The following is a 27895-nucleotide window of genomic DNA, read 5'->3' as shown; positions in this document are numbered from 1 at the left end:
ATTTGATGGTATATCTCATCTCTGTTTTACAGATAAATACTCTGGTGCTCAGAGCAGTTAGCTGACTTACACAGAAGTGAATGGCAAGGAACTGGGAGATGCAGGTGTAGAACTCAGGTCAGTTGTGTCTAAAGTCTCTTCCTGTCATCAAAACATTGTACAGAATTTTAAAATGTATATGTGAAACTATCAGAATGGCTGCATTCTAGCAGTATGTACACCAGTGACACAATCTTAGAACATTTTTCTCTAGACCAGCCTGAGAGCAGGTATTCATGGCCTTGCTCTCCCAGAAGAGCAGGCATGTAGAAATACCGAATTCACCTGCAGTGGGAAATGTCAGTCAGAACTGTCAAGTGTATCTTATGGACGCTTTTTGGCTTTGCGTTGTATTTTCAACTTCATTTGGATCTAAGAGTGAGGGAACAAAAGAGGAAAAGGAGATTCAAAGAAAGAGTTCTGACACCCATCATTCTTTTAGTCCTAGTGCCAACCTTCAAAAAAAATGCTTTCCAGTTCATCTCTCTTTGACTAACATATGCAGAGATGTGATCAGTCATCAGAATGATCAAATGCACTGGAGAGAGCCTGTGAACAGTAAAAAGGCAGCTGCAGTATCTTGGCAGACCGATGCCATTGTCAATGGAATTTGCAGTTAACATTTTTAGCTGCAGTTGAGGAAGGCTACCATAACAATGGTATTAGACCCTTTGGTGGAAAACTTCTCATTAGAACATAATGGAACAGTTTAAAATATTCAGAAATGGTAGCCTGACTAGAGTTCCTGTTGTGGCGGTGCATTAGTTTTCTATAGCTGCATAACAAACTACCAGAAACTTAGCAGCCTAAAACAATACACATTTATTATCTCGGAGCTTCTGTCGGTCAGACATCTGAGCACAGCATCGCTGGGTTCTCTCCTCAGTGTCTCACAGGCTATAATGAAGGTGTTGCCCAGGGTTACAATCCCATCTGAGGCTTGGGTCCTCTTCCAAGCTCCTGCAATTTTTGGTAGAATTTAGTTCCTTTCATTTGTAGGACTGAGGCCCTCTGCGTCTAGAGACCATTCATGTAAATGTCTTAAAAAAATGTAAACTATTACTTATAGGGACATAAAGCAGATCAATAATTACTGAGGGAAGGAGGCAGGGTAGAAAGGGGTGGATTACCAAGGGGCAAGAGATAATTTTGGAGATAATGAATTTTTCATAATCTTGACTGTGGAGATGGTTTCACAGGTATATACATATGTTAAAATTAAACGAATTCTATACTTTATGTGCAGTTTATTGTACATCAGTTGTATCTCGATAGCTTTTAAAAACTGAATATAAGGAAAGAGTGACCAGTGTGCAAAATATACTGAAGTCTTCCTGTGATGAAGAACTAAGATACCCTTAGCTTGTCACAGAGGAAACAGACATCATGAGACAGACCTTTGCCTGGCCAACCCGGCTAAGACTTAATTAGTCAGCATCTATTTATTGAGCACCTGCTACACACCATGCACGGTGTTAAGCACTTTGTATATATTATCTTATGAGATCGTCACAATAACTCTGCAATACAGTAACTTTGTGTGGCTCACTCCTTCCATAAAAATAAGTGCTTTGGGACACTCCACACAAAAACATTAACAACCTTTCCTCTCAAATAGAGATCAGCAGTATTCTGAGAGGTGCACAGCAGGGGCCTCTGAGTTACAGAATACTGCAAATAAAAACTGGCTGGCTTGGTGATTCGAATTTTTCTTCACAGGCTATATCTAGGAGTTTTTCTGGTTCAAAAAGCACAAAATTTAGGAAAGAGAAAGGGATAAAAGTCTCTGTACACTGATATTTAAGTCCATGAACAACAAAATCTCTAGCCAGTAGAAGGCATTTCATGAAATGTATAAAATTAGCCCAACATTGTACCACCACTGTTTATTCCAACGGACAGCAAGGTCAGTATTCTCCACAGGAAAGGGAACTGTCTTGAGATTGAGGTGTGGAAGAAGGTCGAGATCTGACATAATATTGACCCAGATCAGTGAATTCTTTACATGAGTAAATGAGATATTAGAATGGGGAACAACGTTAGAATCAGAGCAGCCCTATCAAAGCGCTCCTGTAATGTGAGAATGGGATGGTTGGGAGGAAACAGTAGTGTCACAGTTAGGTCCTAATCAGGCCTGGAAACTTGATGAAATAGAATCAGACTAGTGAGATGAGCCATGACTTTGAAAATCCTGGTTATGTAGCTATGGGGCATTTCTGAGCGCTATGCTGGGGTTGCTCATTTCAGATCTACATGCAAATATATATAAAGTCACGTGGTTTATGGAATTTCTCTGATCGATCATGCAGACGAGCAGCAGACACTTACTTGGGAAGGTTCGGGAAACTGGCCTGTTGATCATGCAGATAGTCTTATCCACCCATGGAGTAGGCATCACATGAGTGAGGATATTTCAAGGGCTTTAAGAAGGCTGATTTTTTTAAAAAGTTGGTTCATGCCTCATATTCCATATTTATTAACTTCATTTTGAAGCTGTGATCACTATTAAAAGAAAATAATCTCTGAAAAGGTTAATAATTTTAGGAATTTTCATTATAATATTGATGTATTAATATGCATAATATTATGCATAATATGCATATTCTATAATATATAATAAATTATAATTTGTAATTTAATAATATAATTATACTATTTAATTATAACTTCTTTGATTATAATTATAGTATATAATTTTATAATTATATAATTACAGTATTTTAAGGATGATAAATCAAATATCTAACATAAGGTGCTCACATTGCTTTTTGGTCTTTGTTTCCAATGAAATCAAATGTTTTTATGCAATAGGAAAGCTGTTGATATAGAAATATATGTGATATTAGATTATTTCACTGGGCTCTTAGGAATATATCTACTATAAGCGAAGAAGGGGCTTAGAAATAAAGCAGAGGAACTTTAAAATTTTTCAACTGCTGTTTCATTAGACAAAATCATGCTATTACAAATGACTTGAATCTAGAAAGTAGTAATTGGAATCGAATACAAAACTATCACTGATGATAACATTGCTATAGCATCAGGATTGTAAAACAAGCAGCACCTTTTGGAGTGAATGGTGGAAATTTACCTTGCTGTAGAATGCCATTTGTCTTCAGAGACTTGGTCCAGTAATGCAGTTTGGGGCTCTGCAAGTATGTTACAAAACACTTGTAACACGTTTGAACAGACTGAATCTCTCCCTCTTGACCTCTCCTGTTTCAGATTCCTTTATTTTCTGCAATAAAAATTTGCATCCAATCAACAAATAAAAAATGAAAATATGAAAAGGTAACAAATTATCTTTCAAGTTGGGCACCAGTCCAGTTTTCAAAATTTAATGAAATTAAAATTAAGATAAAGTGACACATCAAAAGAAGATTCTAATGGTTAAAACCTGGTTCGATGGAGCAAAATTTGTACTAGGAAAGCTGCTTTTATTTGTCTCTTGCTTTTCTGAAAGTGAGTGGTCTTTTTGCCCATGTGATACTGCTCATTCTAAACTTAGAAAACCTTGCAGGACTTCCCTGGCAGTGTTTTTACTGCCAGGGCCCAGGTTCAAGCCCTGGTCAGGGAACTAAGATCCTGCAAGCCGTGCAGCGCGGCCAAAAGAAAGAAAAAAGAAAAAAAAGAAAACCGTGCTTAGAAAATCTTTTGCTTGGCTCTCATCTCAGGATTTTATTGTTTTTACATATTTATGAACTTCTCCCAGAGCAGTAACAGTAAAAAATCGCCAGAATGCCCTGTACATACCCTGTGAGGTAATTATGTCAACCTGTACTGGACCAGGCAATATATTGTCATCTCTTTGTCTCTGCATATCTTATTCTCTCTGCTTAGGGCACTCTCCTTTGTAAACCTGGACATGGATTTGTTAGAAAAATATAAAGTAATGGACTCTTTTCTCATAAATGCACATACACAGAATTTTGCATACCCTGCCTGGCTTAGACACAGTCCCCTACAAAGTAATCCTTACACTGCCAGACGCTGATGGTGTGCCCACATCTGTCGTTGTATTTGGAATATTTGTTTATGTATTTGACCATCTCCAGTATGCTAAACTCCTAGAAGATGAGGTCTATCCCTTATCCAGGTTTTATCTCCTGGACGCTCAATATATATTTGTTGAATGAATAGATGCCTTGAGTTTCAGCTACTTGAGGCTCAATTTGTCACCAGTTATAGATATTTAAGGGCAAATTCAAAGACTGGACACAGGGGTTTCTCAACAAAGGTTGAATGAATGCTGCAACATTTTAATGCCTGAAGGTATGGTACTTTGTAATGGAAAAGATATTTATCATGTATTAATTTTGTGAATAAGCCAAACCCCACTCCCGCTCTCTCTTTCACACACACACACACAAACACAAACGTTCTAGTTAGAACTGGACAGTATAAGAAAGCTACTAAAATATCCAGTCGTTCATATATAACAAGACATTTGTGTATATTTAATATTTTGATGCTCTGGGATTGTAAGGATCCTACCTAAGGATAAAGAAGTATCAATAATCCCACATTTCTCCATTCTGAAGAGAGTCATCAAGAAATTAAACCAGATATTTCTAGGCTTGCTGTGAGATTGTTAACTGGCCCTGCTACCTCCTAGATATCATGCCAGCACTGACGCCCACCTTAAGATGAAATGAGAGGAACAGACAGGGAAGAGAGAGGGTATACTAGTTTTCTATTACTGCATAACAAATGGCTTAACGGCCACAAACTTAATGGCTTCAAACAACATGAATTTATTATCTAACAGTTTCCCTGGGTACAGGTTAGCTGAGTCCTCCGCTCAGAGTCTCATGAGATTAAAATCAAGGTGTCAGCCAGACTGTGTCCTCATCTAGAGGTTCAACTAGGGAAAGGTTTGCTTTCAAGCTTCCTCAGAAAGTCCGCACAATTCATTTCTGTATGCTTGTAGGATTGAGGTCCCCACTGGCTTACCTGTTCTCGTCCTAGAACTACTTTCAGCTTCTAGAGGCCATTCTCAGGCCCATACCATGTGGTCCCTGCCCTTGGCCCTCTCACACTTCCAATCTCTCTGCCTTTGGGGAGGGAAGGCCCAGTTTCTTTTAAGTGCTGATCTGATTAGATCAGGTCCACCCAGATACCTCTCTTTTGATGAACTTGAAGTCAACTCATTAATAACCCATTCAAGGAGTAATATACCATCGTGTTCACAGGTTCTACCCACTCAAGAAGAGAGCATTACACAAAACATGTACAGAAGGGGCAAGAATCTTGGGGGTGCCCTGAGAGTTCTGTCCACCCCAAAGACATTATGGGAGGGGTCTATGGAGCTCTGTAAGTGCAGTGAGAGGTGATCTAAGACGGGAGAGAAGAATCTTGTGTCTCACTGCAGTCCTACCCTGTTGGTGCTATTGGACCAGCGCAGAGCATGGTAGGGGAGTTCCTGGGAGAATGTGAGGCACATTCCCTGAAGTTTGTGGGTATACGTAAAAATTGTTCCTTTTTACGGCCAGTGTATTTTCTACAAAGGAGAAGACTTGGCGGAATACTTGGCAGCAGAGAGGCAGTAACAGATGGTGATGTGGTGTGCCTTAGAAGAGGAGAGAGTCCCCCACTCCAGTTCCCAAGACTCCCAGGGAGGAGGTCAGGAGATGCACCACTCTGCGGTGGGGGGTAGGGACGAGGGACACTGGCACATAGACTAATTGAGAGACTAAAGGGAGACCAGGCGGCCCCTCTTTGAGGGCCCCAGGGGCTGAGGAAGCTGAGAGAAAGTTGAAATCCTTCCCAAGAGAGCCATGCACAGAATCTCTATGGAGACTGTTATATCAGCAGAGCAGAGATTCCAGACCTGAGCCTGACTAAGACCTTGGTTGCCTCCCCACCACGAGCAGGTGACCAATTACTCCAGAAGATCTTTGCCTCTCCTATTTCTCCTTTCGACCTCCCAAATCGGAGGAACTGAATGTTGAAATACAGAAGGGAAGGAGTAACCAGAATCAGACCATTCTTTCACGCCACTGCAGATCTTTCACCCACAAGCCTGGTCTACTGGGGAGAAGGAAAAAGAGTGGGTAGGAAGATTAGCAAATGTCATTTAAGCCCATATGAGATGAGAGGCTTAAACAGACCTGGACTTCTAGTGGAAGGTATGGCACATTTCCAAGATGTCCATAAGGAGTAAGGAGCTGACACTGGACAGAACATGATTGAAAAAAGTGACTAGAGAAAAATAAAAACATTTCATGTTATAAAACCATCTTGAGACTATTCAATAAAAATTATAAATACATTTAAAATTTCCCCCAAGCTTCCAAACTTTTTATGTTCAAAAAAGAATTTTTCCCCCCATGGATCCCAATTTTCCAAGAAACAAATGATATCACTAAGTTACATAGAAGAGTGAATTAGATCCAGATACATTTCCCAAGAGCAAGTTTTGATAAGGAAGGCGAAGATGAAATCAGTGCACAGCATATATTAGTGGGGTGGTGAAGAAAGGATGCCCCTAAAATTGCTAAGTAGGGAACTGGCCAAAAAGCATATCTGGATGGAAAAATGATACATAGTTTGAAACATTTGCCTGTTAATAGGCAGGACATTAAAATGAGGTCCTAATATTTGTTTCTGAACGCAGCTATTATTTCATGTATGCTTGGCATTTAAAAATCACGTGAAGATACATCTGAAAATACAAAAGTATTTCACAAGAACTCAAAGAAGCAAAGAAACCATGGAAACATAGCTGAATTTGAACATCCCCCTTTAAAATATGTTGACTCATTATAAGTTGAAAAAAGTAGTTCCTATGATGCTCAAGCATCTGAATATAATTGTACTGAATGTAAATAGTTTCTATAAAACTTAATGACAAAAGATAAATCCAGTAGTTGTTATCCTTGCATTGCTAGTGATACCCATTCCATTTTGAATTCCCATGGTACATATAAAACAGTATGCATGAGTGTGTGTGTGTGTGTGTTTATAAGTCATCACAGCATATCATAGTATAAACCTTTGGAAAAATTTATCTTTAGGCAAGCAGTAGTAAGATCAATTTAGCTTCAGAAGAAACCAATCTCTTCCAATTTAACAATAAGAAGTATTGAGTGTTATAGTAAATGTTGCATTCATATGTTGGAGAAAACCACATGTCCTAACAGAAGGAATAGTAAGCTACAAAGAACTAATTTAATTTTTCTGGTTCGGCACGTGGATAGCACAGCGAACAGACCATTTGAATGTTAAAATAACTTTTAAGACGTAGCACCATTAAAATCCAATTTTGTTAAACTTCTTGGTTTTAAGACAATTTTATGTAAAATTTCAGTCTTTGACAATAAATATTTGAACTATTTGAAATGATTACCTCAAATATAAGAACAATTTTGGTAGGAAGTCCTGTGTGCTACGTATTTCGCGTATGTGTGTGCAACAAAATATGAAGGCACGGATGGAAGATGAGTAGAGTGGCCGGCAAGCCACTAGTGAACGGTGAGCCCTCGAACACTCCTTGGCAACACAATTGAGACTACGTGGCACGCATTACGCCTGATTTTAAATGTGACTAACGGTATGATAAGATTTATTCTCTTTCAAGTTCAGATGTACCTTTTTATAAAAGAGAATTTGCTGTCTTAGACTGTTGTGTAGGGTATGGATTTTTTTCTCTCTATTTTGGATAATTGAAAATTGTTAAAAGCGTATGTTATATATATATATTGATATATATATATCTATCTATCTAAATGTACACACATACATAATACTTAAATGCTTGACTGTGCAAAGGATACTTTTGGATGGTGAGGAACTGGTATAAGTGACTACCTCTAGGATTAGAATAGTGTGGTCAGGGACAAGGGTGGGAGGGTGTCTAAGTTTGGTTTTCTTCCAAAGCAGAAGCTGAGTTAAGAACTCGGGTGCAGGTAATCCCTGAGAGGTGATGGCAGGAAGCACAAGTATAGGAGTGGGGAAAGTGAGACCAGAAACGTAGAAAATCCGAAGAGTATGATCATGAGCATATTACCACTTTGGACAAACAGGGCTCAGTCCCACAGGGGACTCCTTCAGAAACAATGTGAAACACACTTCAAAATTTTCTCTCGGGATGATCCACCCACCCCCACTCTTAACCTGCCCCCATGGTCGAGAGCACCCCAGGAGCGTTTTCTCCACACTTGCTGTGCAGAGAAGAGAGACTCAGATGCTTGAGGTGGAAGCTGCCGTCATCTCTCCAGAGATTCTTCGGGGTGCTGGAAGGCTGGGGAGAAAGTATTTACATTTCATCCAATCCCCCTGGCTCTGAGTTCCTGCTTCCACTGTTTTGCACTGCGTTGCTCCCTGTTAGACCCTGCTTCCCATCCCTGTATTAAAAGTTCGGGATAACAGAGCCTGGAAAACCTTAAACAACTTAGAATTAATTATTAGCATCTCTGTTCTTAAAAGGCTCCTGGTGATCTCCCTTGCATCACTGCAGGGTTTCTCACTGGACCCTTTTCATTGTAGTTTCCCACCATGCAGTTTAGCCTTCTCTGCCTCTGCTCTAAAAGCCTTTCCTTTACCCACTCACTGTTTGCAGGGTCATAAATTCCTAAACTTCTTGGGCAGAGCAGTTTGACTCTGCTTTGCTGTTTGCTTCCAAATGTTTGCAAAGCTTCACCTTCTACACCCAAGATGAGTTACCATGTTATTTTCTTACCAAAGACAGTTCCCTCCCTAAGAGTAACTTTAGTTCACTCTTAAGATAACAATTAATTATTTTTTTACCCTACTATATACGTAAAGTTGGAGCACAATAAACCATCATAACAATACAGGGGGTTCTGATAGTATTATGTATTATCTTGATTCAGTCTGGGTCCACTTCTTAGCTTCCCCGATTCACTCTTTTCTTCTTATATAGTCTTTGTTGGAATGTCCACCTCTTGCTTCAAAGTCCTGATCACTGATGTTTCTTAGATTTTTTTTGTTTACCCCAGGAATCACTGTGTAATGCTCTATGCTACCATATAACTGGTTGTTATCTCTTCTCATTTGTGAAGGATTAATGTTCTTATAGCAGGAAGAGAGTTTTCTGGATTGTAGTTAAAACTGAAAGCAGCCTCCCTCCCCCACTCAGCAATTTAATCTTCCTTCTCCCATTTGGGTCAGACTATGGCACTTGCTGGGTAATGCCATTCAAGCCTCTCCAGGCCACAGTAGCTCTGAACATTACTGTTTAATTATGCACGTTTGAATGGCACCCGTTGATTTCCTTTTATAATTATCAGAGGATACATGAGAGATTCTCAAATTGAGTTTGAAAAAGACTTGTATTTCAAGCTGCAAGTCCTCTATCCTGAGCTGAGCTGAGCAGGTAATTTTAGGAAAACTTTAGGGAAATAAATACGTTATTTATTTGCTTTGGAGCTTTTAATGTTGACATTATCCCTCTTTTACCATGAGGGAGTTTGACTAATGGCTTAGCCATGTCTATAATAGCTAGAAATTAGAGAAGAAAAAAAAAAGGAAAGCAAGATTCTCTCCAATCTCCACCTCCACCCCAATCCCCAGGCCAAGATGCACTGTTTAACAATCATCCTTTTAGGAGGGAGATGAGTTCTGATGAAAATACGACTTCAAGCAAATGCTAAGCCCAGCTTTCCTTCTTAATGATCTCGTTCGTAATTGGTCACAATGATTTCCCAAAACGTTCTTGCAAATTAACATTTAATTTAAACAGTCAACTTCCAATAAGCCCTTGAGCCAGGTCATGAAGACACAGATTTATCTGCTGAGGATTTTTAGGTGCCTAGGCAGCTAGGTTTGTCCATCTTCAGGCATCTTCCAAATTACGATTCTATTACTCTTTCCCAGAGGTTTGGCATTCTGCAGACAGCCTGGGAGGTCTAGTTCTTGCTCTACCTCTGTCTCAATCCCCTCGGTTTCTCTCACGGCCAAATGCAAATAACACTGTCAAGCTTTCTAACATCATTGCAGTGACTCATAACTAGCAATTCTTATTTTAAAGCACTTTCCAATTATTCAAATGATAGCTTATTTTAGAAAAGAAATAAGCTAGTATATGGAAAATACTGGATACAGTGGTAAAATACATACCCTAACACCTGCTTTGTTTAAAAATGTCTCAAATCAAGAAATGAGAAATTAAAGTAACTATTTCTTTAGCCTAAACACACAAAAAGACCTGACTGTCTATTTGTCTATTTATGTATTAGGAAGTAACTACCTTTTAATGTTTGGGGAAAAAATGCTTGTATTATATCACAGACATACATGCTCAGGGAACAAGGGGAAACTAGAACACAAGAAAAGCAAATCCTCTTCCTCTTTCCTCTTCCTTCCTCCCCTCCATGCCCATCCTGGGTGACTGGTGCAGCTGAAATGGGCTCAAGTAAAGAAGATGATGATGTCAATAATACTTTACATTTGCATAGCATCTTATGGTTTCCAAAATGCTTTCACCTAGATTGTTTCATTTAGAGAGAAGCATTGCACAGATGTTTTGTGGATTTGCAACCGTTAAAATTGCTAATTCTGATTAAACTAGTCTAATATTTCAGGTTCTGTTTCACTCACTTATTTTATCCTGCCTTCTGGTTCACAAAGAGATTTTATTATGCTGATGTAAAGTGTCAGGTCATTTTCCAATTACTAAAGCTCTTCCTTAAATGAAATCATAAGAAAGCTTAAGTTGGAAAGAACTTTGGAGAAATTTTTATTCTAACCCTTTTATTTTGTAGATGAAACACTGTGTTTCAGAGGACTTTGCGAATTGCCCAGGGCTTGGCTCCATTTTCTACTCTGAAATCTGTAAGGTTTGCTGATGTAAAGTGTAGGTTATTTATTTATATTTTAAAATCCTTTCTGTGTTTTAGAAGAGACTTTTCAAAAGGAAATTTATTTGATATTTAAAGTGACTGCTCCGTTTTTTTCTCTTGTCCAATATTACCAGATATCTTTTATTTTTTAATTAAATCAAAGGTATGTACGTTCCTAATTAGATGTCATTTTTCACTCTTTTCTCTATTTTTTATTATTATTTATTTATTTATTTTATTTATTTTTGGCTGCGTTGGGTCTTAGTTACAGCATGTGGGATCTTCGTTGAGGCATGCGGAATTTTTCTTTGCAGTGTGCGGGCTCTTTGTTGCAGCGTGCTGCCTTCTGTCTAGTTGCAGCATGTGGGTTTTTTACCTCTTCTCTAGTTATGGCGCACAGGCTCCAGGGCGTGTGGGCTCTGTAACTGTGGTGTGCAGGCTCTCTAGTTGAGGCACGCGAGCTCAGTAGTTGTGGCGCGTGGGCTTAGTTGCCCCACAGCATGTGGGATCTTAGTTCCCTGACCAGAGATCGAACCCGCGTCCTTTGCATTGTAAGGTGGATTCTGTACCACTGGACCACCAGAGAAGTCCCCTCTTTTCTCTTTAGATCCTTATAAGAATCTTGTAAAAGAGGCAAGGCATATATTGTTAGCCCCATTTTAGAGTTAAGAAATCTGATACTCAGAGAAGACACATGAACTGTACAAAGTTACATAACTAGTTAGTGGAATTCATAATATTAGAAACCACCTTGTCTGATTTTTAGTCCAGTCTTTTTTTTTTTTTTTTTTTTTTTTACTACATATCACTGTTGGCCTTAGAATGGTTGAGGATCATCAGATTTTCCTCAAGATAGATTTTTGCCTTTTTCCTAAATAGCTTGAAGAAAGGAAATGGTAATCAATATATGCCATTGAATTGGATACAAGTTGAAGTTTATCATATGTGCATGTATTTGTAAAAATGCCTGACTGTAACCTTGTTTCTTTTTAATATTATTTTCTATTTCTAGCATTTCCAAAATTAGTTGGGTGAAAGATTTTTATATGATGCAAATATACTAAATTTTAAAGAGAAAATTTTCCATTTAAATTAGATACACAGTCAAAGGGTTGGAAAAGATCCTAACTGGAAAGTGGGTAACTGACGTTTATTGTGTGTTTATCATATGTCATAAATTACTTTTTCAGTGTAAATGCCCACAAGAAACCTGAAAAGCCCCTAATATTATCCCCCTTTTTATAGATAAGGAAATTGAGTCTCAGAAAAATGAAGTAACTTGCCCAGAACCACAGTTCTACATGATTCCAAAGTTTGTGTTTTTTCCTGCCATACTTCTCATCTTTCCCCAAAAGCACAAATGAACTACAAAATCTCAAAGCATGTAGATCACTAATCATTTCAGTCAATTCTGAGAAAAAAAATTACTTGCTTTTGACTGAACAGACCTGTAAAGATGTCTCTATGTACATTCCTAATCATCTATGCCAACAAAACACAAAGTATTCTAGAATGCATGGCCAATATTACATAGTGACCTCTCAGACTAATAGGATTAATCTGTCCCATTTTTAAAAATAGAGTTATAGAAAACATTCTTTCCTTAATGGATAATTTATCCTTATTAACTTATACTTGTGAAATAATAATAATGAGTATTTTTATCATAATAGATGAACTAAATCAATTGTAATTGAGACTTGAAAAGATATCACAAACTGTTATTCATATATTTGGAGTTTCACCAACTCTGTCGGCTTTAACTTTTAAAATGTGCAGGTCAAAAAAGAAATTTTGTTTTAAATTTACTATCACTTAAATCATGAGAAGGCAGTGTACTGTTCTAGAAAGCATTGAACATTATGACAAATAGCAGAAGACCTAAATTCTTAGACAATATATTTGTTATGAAATCTTGAAGGTTATTATTTATTATGTCAAGTTTAATAATGTTATTGTCAGTATGTGCTTTTATAAAGACATGTATAATATGAATTCTTTTCATTTAAAAATGTTTATAAACATAAAAATGTAAAATATTGCATACATAAAGACAAATACTTTTAAATGTATAGTATAGTGAGTAATTATTAAGTGGACATTCATAGAATAATCAAACAAGTTGGGATATAAACACTAACAGCACCCCTGAAGTCCCACCTCTATATATCCATTGCCCATTGTTTAGAGAATTTCTACTTTCATTTAACATTATATTGGCTAATTCCATCTCCATTATTGTGTGTTGCTCTAGTTTATTTTTTTGATTTATATTATTAATTTGATTGAAATTTTACCACAAGTTTATTTATCCATTCTACTGTTAATGGATATTTGTGTTTCCAGTTTGTTGCTGTTACCAGTCAATGCTGACATACATATTCTTGTGCCTATCTTCTGGGACATATATAATCATATTTCCCTAGGGTATATACCAGGATTAGAATTTCTGAGTTGTGAGGCATGTGTATGTTTAAATTTAATGGAAGATATTGCCAATATTTCAAAATATTTGCACCGATTTACACACCCACCAACAGTGAATGAGAAGTCCTGTTGTTCCATATTTTTAAAAATACTTGGTATATTCAGAGTTTTTAATTTTTTCCAGCGTAGGGTATATGCGCAGAAATTGGTATCTCATTTTAGTTTCAACTTAATGTTTTCTAGAAAGTTAAGGAGATTTAACATTCTATCATGTGTTTATTGGTCATTTGGATTTTCTATTTTTTTTCATGAGTGCTCACAATTTTTCTTCCATTATCCTATTTAATTTTATTTTTCTTATTTGCAGAAGTTCTCTATTCAGATTATAAGTCCTGTATCAGTTATATATATTGAAAATGTTATCTCCCATTCTGTAGCTTTTCTTTTCATTTTCTTTTTGATGTCCTTCAAAAAATGCAAGGTTTTCTTTCCACTTTTCCTTAAAATTAATTTTATTATTTCTTTAAAAAAATTTTTTTATTGGAGTATAGTTGATTTAAAATGTTGTGTTAGTTTCTGCTGTACAGCAAAGTGAGTCTGTTATACATATACATATATACATATCCACTCTTCGGTAGATTCTTCTCCCATATAGGCCATTATAGAGTACTGAGTAGAGTTCCCTGTGCTATACAATAGGTCCTTATTAGTTATCTATTTTATATATAGTAGTTTGTATATGTCATTCCCAATCTCAAGGACCCAGGGAATCTAGCCCAGAAAAAATAACAAAGGGAATTCCAAGACGGAGATTAGAAGAAAGCCCTAGGATTATGGTTGTACAGAACACCTAGAGAGCAACAAAAGAAACAAGAAAAAGAGATTTACAGAGGAAACATTTCCCAAAAGACTGAAACTAATACATTTCAAAGCAGTTAACATATCCAAGAAAAAAAACTAAGAAAGGAAACCAAGTAAGGACTTAATGTAGCTGAACTCTTTTGAGAGCAGCATAGCCTAAATATAACAACTTGATAAGAACATTACAAAAAACAAAATTATGAACAAATATTTCTCAAGAACATAAATGAAAAAAAAATTCTAAGAAAAAATTGTAGCACAAAATCCTGTGAGAGATATATATGTATATACATACGTATATACATACACACACACACACAGTCACCTGATGATGACAAAAGTGGCAATGCACTGCACAGGGAAAAAAAATACCTTTTCAAAAATAATACTGAGTCAATTGGATTTACCTATGGGGGGAAAAGTTTCCTGATCTCTGTCTCACACTCATAACTGAATAGCTTACAAATTGTATGGGAAAATATAAAACTGACTCTTTTTTACGGACTACATAATTAGCTATGTTAACAAAAAATCCTTAGGAATCTAAAAAAGTAGCTGATGGAACTAATACGGGAGGTCAGCAAGGTCACAGACACAAGTTTAATACATAAAAATTAAATAAAAGCTCTACAGACTACAAAATTGAATTTTCGAAAATACCATTTACTATAGCAAAAAAAAAAAAAAAGAGAGAGAGAGAGAGAAGTAATTTGGGGAAAATTTAACCAAAAATGTGCAATGCTTGTACACTGAAAACTACAAAATATTGCTGAGAGAAACTGAACAGCTCAACACATGGAGATACACAATATTCATGGATCAGAGGACTCAATATTTTAGGATCTCAGTTCTCCCCTGTATATTCAATATAGTCCCATAGACTATAGTCCCATAGAAAATCTCAGCAGGCTTGTTTGCCAAATTGAAAAGCTAACTCTAAAATGTATATGGGAATTCAAAGTACTTATAAGAGTGAAAAAAATCCAAAAGATGAGCAAAATTGGAGGACTTACACCTGATATCGAGACTCACTTGGGTGATAGTTATCAGAATAGCATAGTATGGGCTTAAAGATAGGCATATATGTCCATGGAACAGAAGAGAGTCCAGAAACAGACTCTAAAATATATGATCAGTTGATCTCCTACAAAGGTGCCTGAATTTAGTGTGGGCTGTGATAGTCTTTTAAAAATGAATCTTAATGAATCTCAACATAATTATGCTGTTGAAAGGAACCAGACATATTAGACAACATACTGATTGATTTAATTTATACAAAATTCTAGAAAAGCAAAACTATAATGATGGAAAGTAGGCTGCTAGAAGCTGAGAGCAGTTTTACTGCAAAGAGGCACAAGAGAACTTTTCGGGGGTGATGGAAATGTTATATATATCTTGACTGTGATGGTTGTTAAAAGACTATATACATTTGTCAAAACACAGGTTCATGCAGCTAAAATTGGTGAATTTTGATTTTATCTCAATAGAGCAGATTAAAAATAGTTTTTAAAAACTGTGAAAACAAATGTTTCCTCTATGGAGATGGAAAATAACATAACTAAGCAACATATTGAGGCTATATAGGGAGTCGCCGGTAGAGTAGCACCAGAATTGGCAAGTTTCTGGATCTCCAACACAGTGCTATTTTCACTGTCTCCCATTTCTCTTAGTTGTTAAAGAAATGCTTGTTAACATTAGTTTTGGTTATTCTAGATAAGCAATACACACATAAAATTAACTGGAGAATAAGATGATTCTGCACATTTGTTACTTAATTATAGTTTACCAAGATGAAGACTATTATGTATTTTATTTTATTTTTTAAAATAAATTTATTTATTTATTTATTTGTTTGTGTATTTTTGGCTGCATTGGGTCTTCGTTGCTGCGTGCGGGCTTTCTCTAGTTGTGACGAGCAGGGGCTGCTCTTTGTTGCGGTGCACAGGCTTCTCATTGTGGTGGCTTCTCTTGTTGCGGAGCATGGGCTCTAGGCGCACGGGCTTCAGTAGTTGTGGGACGCGGGCTCAGTAGTTGTGGCTCGCAGGCTCTAGAGCACAGGCTCAGTAGTTGTGGCGCACGGGCTCAGTTGCTCCGCGGCATGTGGGATCTTCCCGGACCAAGGATTGAACCTGTGTTCCCTGCGTTGGCAGGCGGATTCTTAACCACTGTGCCACCAGGGAAGCCCCTATTATGTATTTTAAATAGCCCACATACTATTTCATTGGTAACAGAGATGAGGAAATCATCTCTAGATTTCATACTGTGTTTGAATTCAGGCCAAAGAAAGAGGTACCATTACATTAGTAATGGTACTATTACTGGGTCTCACAGTGTGGAGGCGAGTCTCAGTCTATGTTGAGTATCTATACAAATCCCATGGAACGATTTTTTGTGAGTCAACTTTTGTTGCAACACCTCAATCTGTTTTTCTTTTTTTCTAGAATTTATACTTGTTGTCAGTAGCAGTTTATAATAAGGAGGGAGGGAGGGAGGGAGGGAGCGAGGGAGGGAGGGAGGGAGAAGGTAAGAAAACCTAAGATACCTAGCACTGAATCATCAAGACTTCAGGATGTCAGGAATTGTGTCTGTAGTATGAATAAATTACCACCTGATGGCACTTTTACACATCTGGTAGTGCAGAATGTGCCATAAATTTCCAGCCAGTACTATGAATTGCAAGTCAAGTTTTCTTAAGTAAGCTTGTTATTGGCAGAATACAATTACGTAAGTTAGTAACTTGCTCTTTTTTTTTTTTTGAAAAACAATGTAATCAATTAGACATAACTTTTTCTTTAACATCTTTATTGGAGTATAATTGCTTTACAATGTTGTGTTAGTTTCTGCTGAGTAACAAAGTGAATCAGCTATACGTATACATATATCCCCATACCCCCTCCCTCTTGTGTCTCCCGCCCACCTTCCCTATCCCAGCCCTCTAGGTCGTAGCACCTGTGCTATGCAGCTGCTTCCCACTAGGTATCTATTTTGCATTTGGTAGTGTATATATGTCAGTGCCACTCTCTCACTTCGTCCCAGCTTACCCTTCCCCCTCCCGGTGTCCTCAAGTCCATTCTCTACATCTGCATCTTTATTCCTGTCCTGCTCCTAGGTTCTTCAGAACCTTTTTTATTATTTTTTTTTTAGATTCCATATATATGTGTTAGCATACAGTATTTGTTTTTCTTTTTCTGACTTATTTCACTCTGTATGACAGACTCTAAGTCCATCCACCTCACTACAAATAACTCAATTTCATTTCTTTTTATGGCTGAGTAATATTCCATTGTATATATGTGCCACATCTTCTTTATCCATTCATCTGTCGATGAACACTTAGGTTGCTTCCATGTCCTGGCTATTGTAAATAGTGCTGCAGTGAACATTGTGGTACATGGCGCTTTTTGAATTATGGTAACTTGCTCTTCTGTACCAGAAATAATATATTATTTGAACATGCAAGTTCATGCTCGAAACCAAGCATTTTACTCAATTTTTAATTTCATTTATGCCTGCCCCAACTATATTCAAGATGTTGCCTTCCTATAGGCAACAGGAAGATGAACAAAGCTTATTTGGGGGTCTCTGAGAGTGATCAAGCTATAGATAAATGCCAATATTAAAAACACTGCAATTATAGTGGTACAAATAAAGTGCCATAAAGTCTACAGAAGATATTAATTCTTGCTGGTAGGATCAAGAAAAGTTTTATTGGTGTTGATGAAATATAAAATCCCCTGATTTTCTTTGTCTTGAATTTAAATTGTGCATACACTACCAAAATCTCTTCCAGTTAGAAACCTTCCATTTCTTCTCTTGAAATAGATGATGAATGTTCAGCAGCTGTCTCAGTGCCTGACACAACATAAGTGCTTAAGAGATGTCCATCTCCTTTTCCCCGACCAATACACCCAAAGTTGCTCCTGGCTGTACTAGGGAGAGTTTCAGCCTACTGAAAACTTCCATGAAGGAATCAAAACTCATCTGTTCTTTTTTTTTTTTTTTAATTGAAGTATAGTTGATTTATAATGTGTTAGTTTCAGGTGTACAGCAAAGTAATTCAGTAAACATACATACATTCAGATTCTTTTCCATTATAGGTTTTTTAAAAATTATACTTTTATTTGCGTCATCAAGAGAAAGATTCACTTGTGGTCCAAGTCAAACGTTCAAAATCATAATGGGCCAGAAAGATTTGATCCCAAGCACAAGTCCATGAAGGAGGGGACCAAAACAGACCAAGAAAAGACAACCACCCCATATAGAAAGATGAACAGACAGCTTCACACAGACACGGATGAAATGTTTGGACAGAGGCAAATTTCACACGGTCATTTCTGTTCCTTTTTAAATACAGGTTTGTGGGGTGGTATTTTTTTCCCACCTATTAAAAAAGGCCCAAAAGTGCATGTATGAGGGGAAAAAGGCAGAAATTAAGCAACAAAGTAGTTTTCCCTGGAGGGACATGAGGAAGAAAATAGGAAGCAATGTTGAGAGAATTCACTTTTCTCACCATTGGGCTTCTTGCATTTTATTATTGGTCCACTAAAGTTATATTCACATTCTAGCTTTGCTGCATCTCTTTCCTGGGATTAGATTGGTTAAAAAGCCTCTGTGAACTGTAAGAAAAGACCAGGGACTTGGCCCAGTGCTCAGGTTCTGTGCTTTTCTAGGGATGGATGGTTCTGGAAAGGAATAAGGACTCCAGCAGCCCCTGGGTCCCTCAGCACCAGTATGACAGTTCCTCCTCTCTCTGAGGGTGTGTAAGAAAAGGTCCCCTATTTTTAGGAAGGGCTGAGCAGAGGGCTGGCAGCAAGATTCCAGTGGAATCCATTATATAATAGGTTATTACAGAGTATTGAGTAGATTCTTGTGCTATACAGTAGGTCCTTGTTGATTATCTATTTTATATATAGTAGTGTGTATATGTTAATCCCAACCTCCTAATTTATCCCTCCCCTCTTCCCCCTTTGGTAACCATAAGTTTGTTTTCTATGTCTGTGAGTCTATTTATGTTTTGTAAATAAGTTCACTTGTATCATTTTTTTAGATTCCACGTATAAGTGATAACATATGATATTTGTCTTTGTCTTTCTGGTTTACTTCACTTCATATGATAATCTCTGGGTCTATCCATGTTGCTGTTAATGGCATTATGTCATTCTTTCTTATGGCTGAAAACTCATCTATTCTTGAAACCAATTTAATACTACTCTTCTTTACCTGGAACGTCCCTTCTTCTTCTTCATGCCTCTTCCCCTCACTCTCCATCCATACATATTATAGCAAGAATCCTCATCTTCCAGCTAGGAAATAACTAATATTTATTGAAAGCCTATATGTACCAGGACCAGTTATAAATGTTTTATGTCATCTTAGGATTTATTAAGTGTGATAAAATTAAATTCTCTCATACACACTCACACAAGAATGTGCTTTATTAGAGAGAGATAGCATGGCATAGATTAGAGGTCAAAAATTTAGACTGCCTGGAACCAGACTGCCTGATTTAAATCTTAGCTCTCGTGCATACTATGTATGTGTGTGTGAGCAAGTTAACTTACTTTTTTGTGCCTCCGTTTTCTCATTTGTAAATGGACATGATAATAGCATTGTTGTGAACTGTGGCAAATTGTATTGGCTTGGCCAAAAAGTTCGTTTAGGTTTTTCTGTAAGATCTTATGGAAAAACACAAACGAAAATTTTGGCCAGCCCACTATTTTCCCAAGATGGCTGGAATAACATCTCCCATCTCACCTGTTCTTATAGTGTGATTTTTTGCTACTTCCTCTCCAAGAGTTGGAATCTGTATCTCTTCCCCCTGACACTGGGAAGAACTCTGTGACTGACTCAACCAATAAAGTATGACAGAAGTAAAGTTATGTGACTTTCAAGCCTGGGACATAAACAGCTATACAGCCTCTGTCTGGCTTTCTTTTGGGATGCTCACTCTTAGAACCCTGACACCATGAGGAAACCTAAACATTTAGGTGCTCCACCAGACAGCCGTAGATGAGGTCTCAGCCAATAGCTACTGTAAGTGAGGAAGCCTTTGAGATGATTTTAGCCCAGGCATTTTCTGACTGCAAATGCGTGAGAGATCGTGGGTAAGAACTACCAGCTGAGCCAAGTCAACCCCTCAAATCATGAGAGATAATAATAAAATGATTATGGTTGTAAGCCACTAAATTTGGGGGTGATTTATCATGAAGCAATAGATACTTGATTCAAATCAGCTGGGGTTTTACCTGGAACTGCTAGATGTGGCCTCTTCATGTAACCTGGGCTTCCTTACAGCATGGTAGCTGGATTTCAAGAGCACATATCCCAAGAATCTTGGAAGCTACATTGTGTCACTTCCACTGTAGTCATAGACCCACTCAGATTCACAGGAAGGGAACATAGATCCCACCTCTCAGTGGGATGGATGTAAGTGTCACATTGTATGAAGGGGATGTGGAATGAGAAATCTTATTGTAGCTATCTTGAAAAGCACAATCTCTATATGGAACATACATAAATTAATCTGGCATTTTTAGAATAATGCCTGGCACAGTTTTATGAATGGTATTTATTGTTATTATTGCTCCAAAAATATAGACTGGTGGTGTGAATGGAAAGCAATTTGAGTAGAGGTAAGTCAACCAGTGATTAAAATAAGAATATATATGAACTGTCCCAGACATCCCAGGATATAGTCTCTCTCCATATTTGGCCCTTTTCTGTCCTGGTCCCTTCCTCCTTCATAGGAGTAACATTGTTATGAAGTTCATGGGCGTATATCTAGAACTTTTTCTTGTATTTACATTTGTAAAATTACACAGTTTTGATTTTCATTGTATTTTTTCCAAAATATCATACTGTAATGTAGTAATTTGCAATCTTCTTTTTTTGTTTATTTTGATCTTTTGTTCTCTTCATTTACTTAAGCATGACTTAAGACATTTGTCATGCTAGTATATAAAAATCTACTTCATTCCATAGTTCCCCTCTGCTTAGTAATGGCCATTCAACTTGTTTCCAATTTTTTGTTCTGTAAACAAAGCTAAGGTTTGCACATTTTCACTTTTAACAGAGCCTCCCAAGTTGTCCACCCAAATGGCTGCGCTGATTCACACTCCCATCTGCTCTGCAAAGAACACATGTTGCCTTACACCCTTGTTGACAGTGGATATTATTAAAATTTTACATTTTGCCTCCCTGTGAGATCAAAAACTGATAAATCATTTTATTTTAATTTCTATTTTTCTGACTGTCAGCAAAACAGAACATATTTTTATGTTTATTGCTCAGTTAAGTCTCCTCTTGTTACCTGTTTATGTCCCTTGCCCATTTTTCTGCTGGGTTGTTTGTCTCTAGCTTATTGATTTTGAAGGGTATATACATATAAATTATGTAATATACTCACATTTTCCTGGATATTAATTGATTATCTGTTATACATATTGCAAATATGAGCTCCCAAGGTAATGATTACTCTTTCACTTTACTTTTAGTTTCGATTTAGACAAACTTGTCTATCTTTTCCTGTATGGCATTTGTTTTTTGTGTTTTGCTAATTAAGGCCTTCTTTCCTCCCAGACCATAAACACTCCACCATATTCATTACTAATACTTAGTATTTTCATTTAGGTTTCTAGATGAGCTGAAATTTATTTTATTTAATGATTTGAGATAGGACTCTACTTCTATACCTTTTCATTTACCCAAAACATTGAGTTCATTATCATTTCCCACTGGTTTGTAATGCTGGCCTTTATTGTACATTAAATTACCACATGTACCTCAGTAAAATTCCGGATTTTCCGAATTTCCAGAATGAAAAGTTCAGAACTTCACTCCAGTATATAGGATTAATCCATTTTGTGCTCTATCATGCATGCTGCTTTGTCACTATTTTAATTTTAGCTCTATACTTTGTTCTGATATCTAGTTGAATGCATCACACAATTTCTTTTTTCCTTTTTAAGATTGTCCTGGTTATTCTTAAGCATTTGCTCCTCCATATGAATTTTAAAATCACTTTATCAAGTTCCAAGAAATTCTTGTGAGGATTTTGGTTGCTATTTTATTTAATTTGTAGACTAATTTGGGTTATTAAAATATTTACAATATTGAGCATTCCTATCCATAAATATAGTTTACTTTCTACTTAAGTTTTTCTTTAGATCCTTCAGTAACATTTTATAGATTATCATAACTTGTTGCACAATTTTTTACTTATAATTCAATAAAGTTTTTATTGCTTTTTTAAAATGAAATCTAAAAATATCTAATCTTTGTGTGTGTTTGTGTGTGATGGAAAGCTACTAATTTTTCTTTGCTCATTTTCTATGTGGTCACCTTACTGAACTCTAGTTCACAAAGTTCTAGGTAAATGACTTCGTTTCTTTTCAATCTATATATTTACAAACTTATTTTTATTCCAATTTATATACAATTTATTTATTGTCTTGGTATTTCCACCTACAGAGGGTTGAATTGAGATTTTATTTCTTTTTATTTATCTAAATTTTCTGCAAAGAGATAGTTGTTGCTTTCATAGTCAGAAAAAAATCAATAAGCATTGTTTCTCAGGATTTGGAAAATGAATGTTCAAGAGGATAATTAAATATTTAACTTAAAATTTTAATTCACTGTCTTTTACTACTTTGTTGAAAAAAAGTGTTATATTTTATTTCTTCTATTAACATTCTTTTAGAAAAACATTAAACCTTAATATTTGTTCTAAGGATCTACTTAAATCTACTCTGTTTCATATTCACCACATTTACTCTTGGTTTTTGAACAGAAAAATGGAGCTTGTAGCTCCATCTGGATTCTGAAGATGGTCATAATACTTCTCCTTCCTGAGATTTAACTAGTCAAGCTAACTTTTCTTGAAAGTTATCAGCAACACTGAAATGCATTATATTTACATGAAGTTTGGTCTTATTTATTTGCCTTTGCATCACTCTACCTAATTGCTCCCTTGTGTGTTTCATGTCAGCCATTAAGTTCAGTGATTTACTTTAGCAAATTGTTTATGGAGAGTTATCAATTTCTTTCCCCAAATTTCCACATTTACTCTGGTTTATTTTCTTGTCATCGTGTATGAGTGTGTGTGTGTGTCTGTCTGTATATGATATACATGAATGTATGTATACACATAGATTTAGCTCACACACACACATACATCACTGTATATCAGTATTTCTCAAATGGGCTTTCATGACTTCTCAGAGAACATCTGGAATCACTTTCCTATAACGTTGTTTCCAAATATGCTGTGATACATATTTTAAGAGGAGAGCCAATATTTCACTTTTAATTAAAAAGAATATTCTCAAAATATTACAATAATCCAATACTACCCTTGGATATTTCAGTAGGCGTAAGCAATTGCTGACAATCCATGCTTCCTTCATTACTGGTGATATGTTATCCTATAACATGAGGTCATTTGATAGTTGTTTCTATGAGAATGGTGTCCATGGATAAATTTTACTTGTACTGAGTATGTATCTGTTGTATGATTTTTGGCATTGATAAGAGAAAAGGAAATAAAATGTGACTGGACAGTTAACCTGTCAGAATTCTCTGTCTTTCTGTTTTTCTGTCTTGCACATGTCGTTCTTAGTTTATAAATCCATGCAGTGGTGAGATATTTGCTGTACCTGAAGTGGTTAGATATACAAAGTCCAGTCCCAAGAGAATAATGATTTCCTACTGGTAATTATGACTGTGATTTTGAGAGCTGCCTTCAGAGAGAAGTGGTATTTTGACTTAACAGGGTTTAGGCTGGGCAAAATGACATTTCTCCAGATGTTACCCTTGAAAATCAAAATCTGTGTGAAACCTCTAATAAACAAACTGTTCAATAAATGTTAGTAGCAATTAGGAGCCATTGCAGTTTGTTTTCCCTGAATAACAGTTATTTAACTTTTATATATTTTCCAGTTAACCTTATTTCAAATATTTGAGATCATTTCAAATTACTTTCTATCATTTTATATGTTATTTAGCTACTTTTATACTCCTAATGATCACCCCTGAGAGCACATTTCTATAGTGTGTCTTTAAAAAGGTTGACTCTCTAAAGTGGAAAAAAAATTTTTTAATAAAAAAGAAAACCCCAAATTTGAATTGGTTTCTATCTGTCTCATTCAGCATAGAGAAATTAATAAATTTTGCTCAGTGGAGTGTGTTGGATGTTGTGATTATCAATGCAAACTATCAACCTGTGTTGTTCCAGGTTGAATAGAAGATTACAAGTACAATTTCTGGCAAAGTTCATGCACTACTTTTACACACAGTATTGCAGGCATTGATTTTTATTCACATGACTAACACATAAATTAAGAAGTAAAATCAATGTTCGTATGACTTCCTTTTCAAATAATGAAAAGGCAGTGAGTTTTTCTTAAGTCTTCTAGTCTAGATTCAAATTGGCCATAATGTACACATAGACCCCCTCCAATGGTGAACCACCCTTGGGACCTGATGAGCTCCTAAAGGGCTAAAAGGGGCTTGAACAGAGGGGCAGCTTCTCCCCTTGAACTTTCCTCTGGTTTTCTCCTTTTCTCTTTCCAATTATGTCCACATTCTTATGTTCTGCAGTCTCTTCTAAAACTCTCTTCAGCATCTGTATTTTATTGTAGCTTGGTCCTGATGTGCTGCTGGCATGGTCAAGGAGAAGAGGCTGAAGTTAGGAAGTTGCTTCTGGCACCATGCCTGTTCCCAAAGTTGACCAAAATATGATGATAGTAGGATAAGATATGAATTGTTACATGGTTCATATATGTGCCAGTATTTTAAATAACATTCTGTTTTGTACTTTGTATTTTCTTCAAAGAAATCCTGCATATTTCAAAATCAAGGATATTCTTCTATATTAAGGTTTATATTTGTCCCATTTAGATCATTAATCAAAGTGGAATTTTTTTTTGTCTACAGTACGAGGTTGGAATCCCATTACTTTATTCCCCCATATGGATAACCAGTTGCTCCAGTACCATATATTTACTGGTCATCTTTACTGGTCTGCACCTCTGTCATATATCATGTCCATTTAGAAATAACAGACTCTGTTCTGTTACACTGGTTTATTTGTCTCTCTATGCTCTATACTGCACTGCTTTAATTATTATAGCTTTATAAGTATTCTAAGTACCTGAAGAGTAAGTAGTCACATCTTATTCTCTTTCAGTGTCATCTTAGGTATTAGACATTGCTTTCATATAAATTTTAGAATCATATTATCACTTTTACCAAAGAGTGTCTGATGAGATTTTGATTAAAATTGCATAAAACATCGATTTGGAAATAATGGAAATATTTATCTTATTGAGTCTCCCAACCAATCAACGTGGGATATCTATCTGTTTAGACCTTTTTGAAAGTCTTTCAAAGTTTAAAAATTTTCTTCAGAAGATTTTGTGTATATGAAATTTGTAGCTATTTTATGTTTTTGTGACTAAGTGATACATTTTTAAAATTTCAGTATCTCATTCTTCCATTGTTGCTGATATGTAGAAATACAATAATTTTCTACATTTATTTTTCATTCCCCAAACTCGGTAACTATCCTATTAATTCTAATACTTTATTGTTTAGATTTTCTATCTACACAATCTTATTGAACGGTAGACACCGGTGCTCCTCCTCTTTGGACTTGTGGACTTGGAGTAATTACACCACCAGTTTTGCTGGATCTCCAGCCTACAGATGGACGATTGTGGACTTCTCGGCCTCTGTAGCCACGTGAGTTAAATTCTGTAGTAAATCTCCTCTTGTATATATCTGTGTATTTCCATACAATTGGTTCTGTTTCTCTGGAGGATCCTGACTAATACAGAAGCAAGTTCTTCCCCAGAGCCTCCAGATCAGAGTTCAGCCCAGCCCACACGTAGATGACGACAGTTTTGGGAGATCCTGAGCAAAAACCATTCAAGCCCCCTCAGACTTCTGCCATACAGAACTACGAGATAATACATAAGTGCTGTTTTGAGCAGCTAAGTCTGTGGTAATTTGTTACACACCAATGGAAAACTAACACACTTACTTTTTCCCCCTGATTTCTAATTAAATCACATCTTGGTTAGATACTATGACTGTAATAAACTTTTTTTGACATTTGTTAAGACATGTCTTATGGCCCAGTGTGCGGTCACCTTTTGTAAATGCATGGTGTGTTCTGGATGAAAATATGCATTCTGCCCATGTTGAATACTGTTAGACACACAGACACACGCACATTCACTAGATAAAACTTGTTATTTGTGTTGTTCCCATCTTCTCTTCTATATTTTTAAGGTTTGATTGTTTCTGCCTGCTTAATCTATCAACTTCTTAAAAATGTGCATTAAAACCTCTCATTATGCAAGATAGCTGTAGAGACTAATGATTTACATATTGTGTAGCACATAGTAGGCATTTTACTAATTATTTTTACTGAGTATTTACACTTTCATACTATAAATAATAATGACAGTTTATAGTGCTTTATCATTCTATAATACATTTTTTATGTCCACTGACTATTTAATTTTTATCCAAACTTGTGAAGCAGATTTTTTTTTTCATTTCCATATTAAGAAGCCAAAGTTCAGGCAGATTAATGACCTTCCCAAGGTCAAGCAGCTAGGAGGCAATAAGCCTGGTAGGAACCGCAAATATTTTGACTCCATGTTCAAATTTCTTTTCATTAGACCAGACAAAATTTCTTTGAAATAAATAAATACTTATTATTATATTATTTTTGACCAAATACAGCTAATATTTAGAGTCTGCCACATATATAAATTGTACATCAAGGCAATGTTATAGGTGAAATATGATTCCTATCTAATAATTTACTTGGTAAATAAGAAGATATTGCTTCTGATCACTATAAGTGCCAATGTAAAAAACATTATGGTTTATTCTTCAAAGTACAATTTTATAATTACAACAGGATATGATTGATATACTCACCATTTTTCATGTGTATGTGTGTATATTCATTTTTGAATAACAAAGGAGTAAGATTTGTTCTTTCTACCCTAGCAATGTTTAAATTAATCTGGACCTAATTTGTTTGGATACCATATTTACCACCATCTTTACATTGGTTTCATTTGCATGATTTCTCAGTGACAGCTCAAAGCAAAAATGCTTTTCAGAAATTAATATGCACTTAAGTGGACTCAGAGCCTTTGTATTATATATTCTTAGATCTCCAGGAAAGTTGTTAATAGTAATCAAATGCCACATGAATGTTATTGAATGAATATGCCCATGTTAAGACTGTGACCAATTAAATACACTGAAATAGCAAACTGAAAGTATAAAATTGAGTCAATCAAAAGATTTGAGTTCACTCCCCACTTAATTGACTAGTTGTTGTGGTGTCACATAAACACAGTCTTAGTTTATTCCTTTTTGTTGATGGGGTTGACATGAGTAAAACTTAATTTAAAACCTTAAGAAAGACTAGAATTTTCTTTGACAGTTATTGGAAGTTTTTCAACTCCCCCTCTCTTTCTGAGCTGTTGCATTAGTAACTGTGGTTTTGACTCACTGACAATTGGAAGAAACTTGAGAAGAAATTTTGCAGGCTGTCATTTCTTCTCCATTTGAGCTAATCTTCATCGGGCTGTTGGCAATATCATTTGGCTTAAGACTATGATGAGACGTAAAATGAGTATTATTTATTCCCAGACTGGCTAACACTATTGCTTTGATACAGTTGTTGGGGAAAATATGCAGGTTCTATTGGAGTTAGAGATGTACCTCTTGAACAAAAATGT

At 36.1% G+C, this 27895-nt stretch overlaps 1 protein-coding gene across 8 annotated transcripts in view; it reads left to right on the top strand.

Moving 5' to 3' along the window:
- The window catches only part of LOC309609781 (uncharacterized protein), a 121055-nt gene that overhangs the window by 57344 nt on the left and 35816 nt on the right, over positions 1-27895 (top strand). For 4 of the 8 annotated variants that reach the window (XR_014233565.1, XR_014233566.1, XR_014233570.1 and 1 more), the window contains one exon: positions 33-27895. This exon is cut by the window's right edge. Coding sequence is in view for 2 of the 8 variants with exons in the window: in XM_082351748.1 (XP_082207874.1) it covers positions 33-65 (33 nt within the window). In the remaining 6 variants the exon portion in view is untranslated. The remainder of the gene's footprint in view (positions 1-32) is intronic. The other 4 variants (XR_014233568.1, XR_014233569.1, XR_014233567.1 and 1 more) reach the window with 3 other exon arrangements.

The sequence above is a fragment of the Balaenoptera borealis genome (genome assembly GCF_965194805.1).
Source record: "Balaenoptera borealis genome assembly, chromosome: 13".
NCBI classification, from domain to species: Eukaryota; Metazoa; Chordata; class Mammalia; order Artiodactyla; family Balaenopteridae; genus Balaenoptera; species Balaenoptera borealis.
This window is presented reverse-complemented; position numbering and strand designations above follow the sequence as displayed.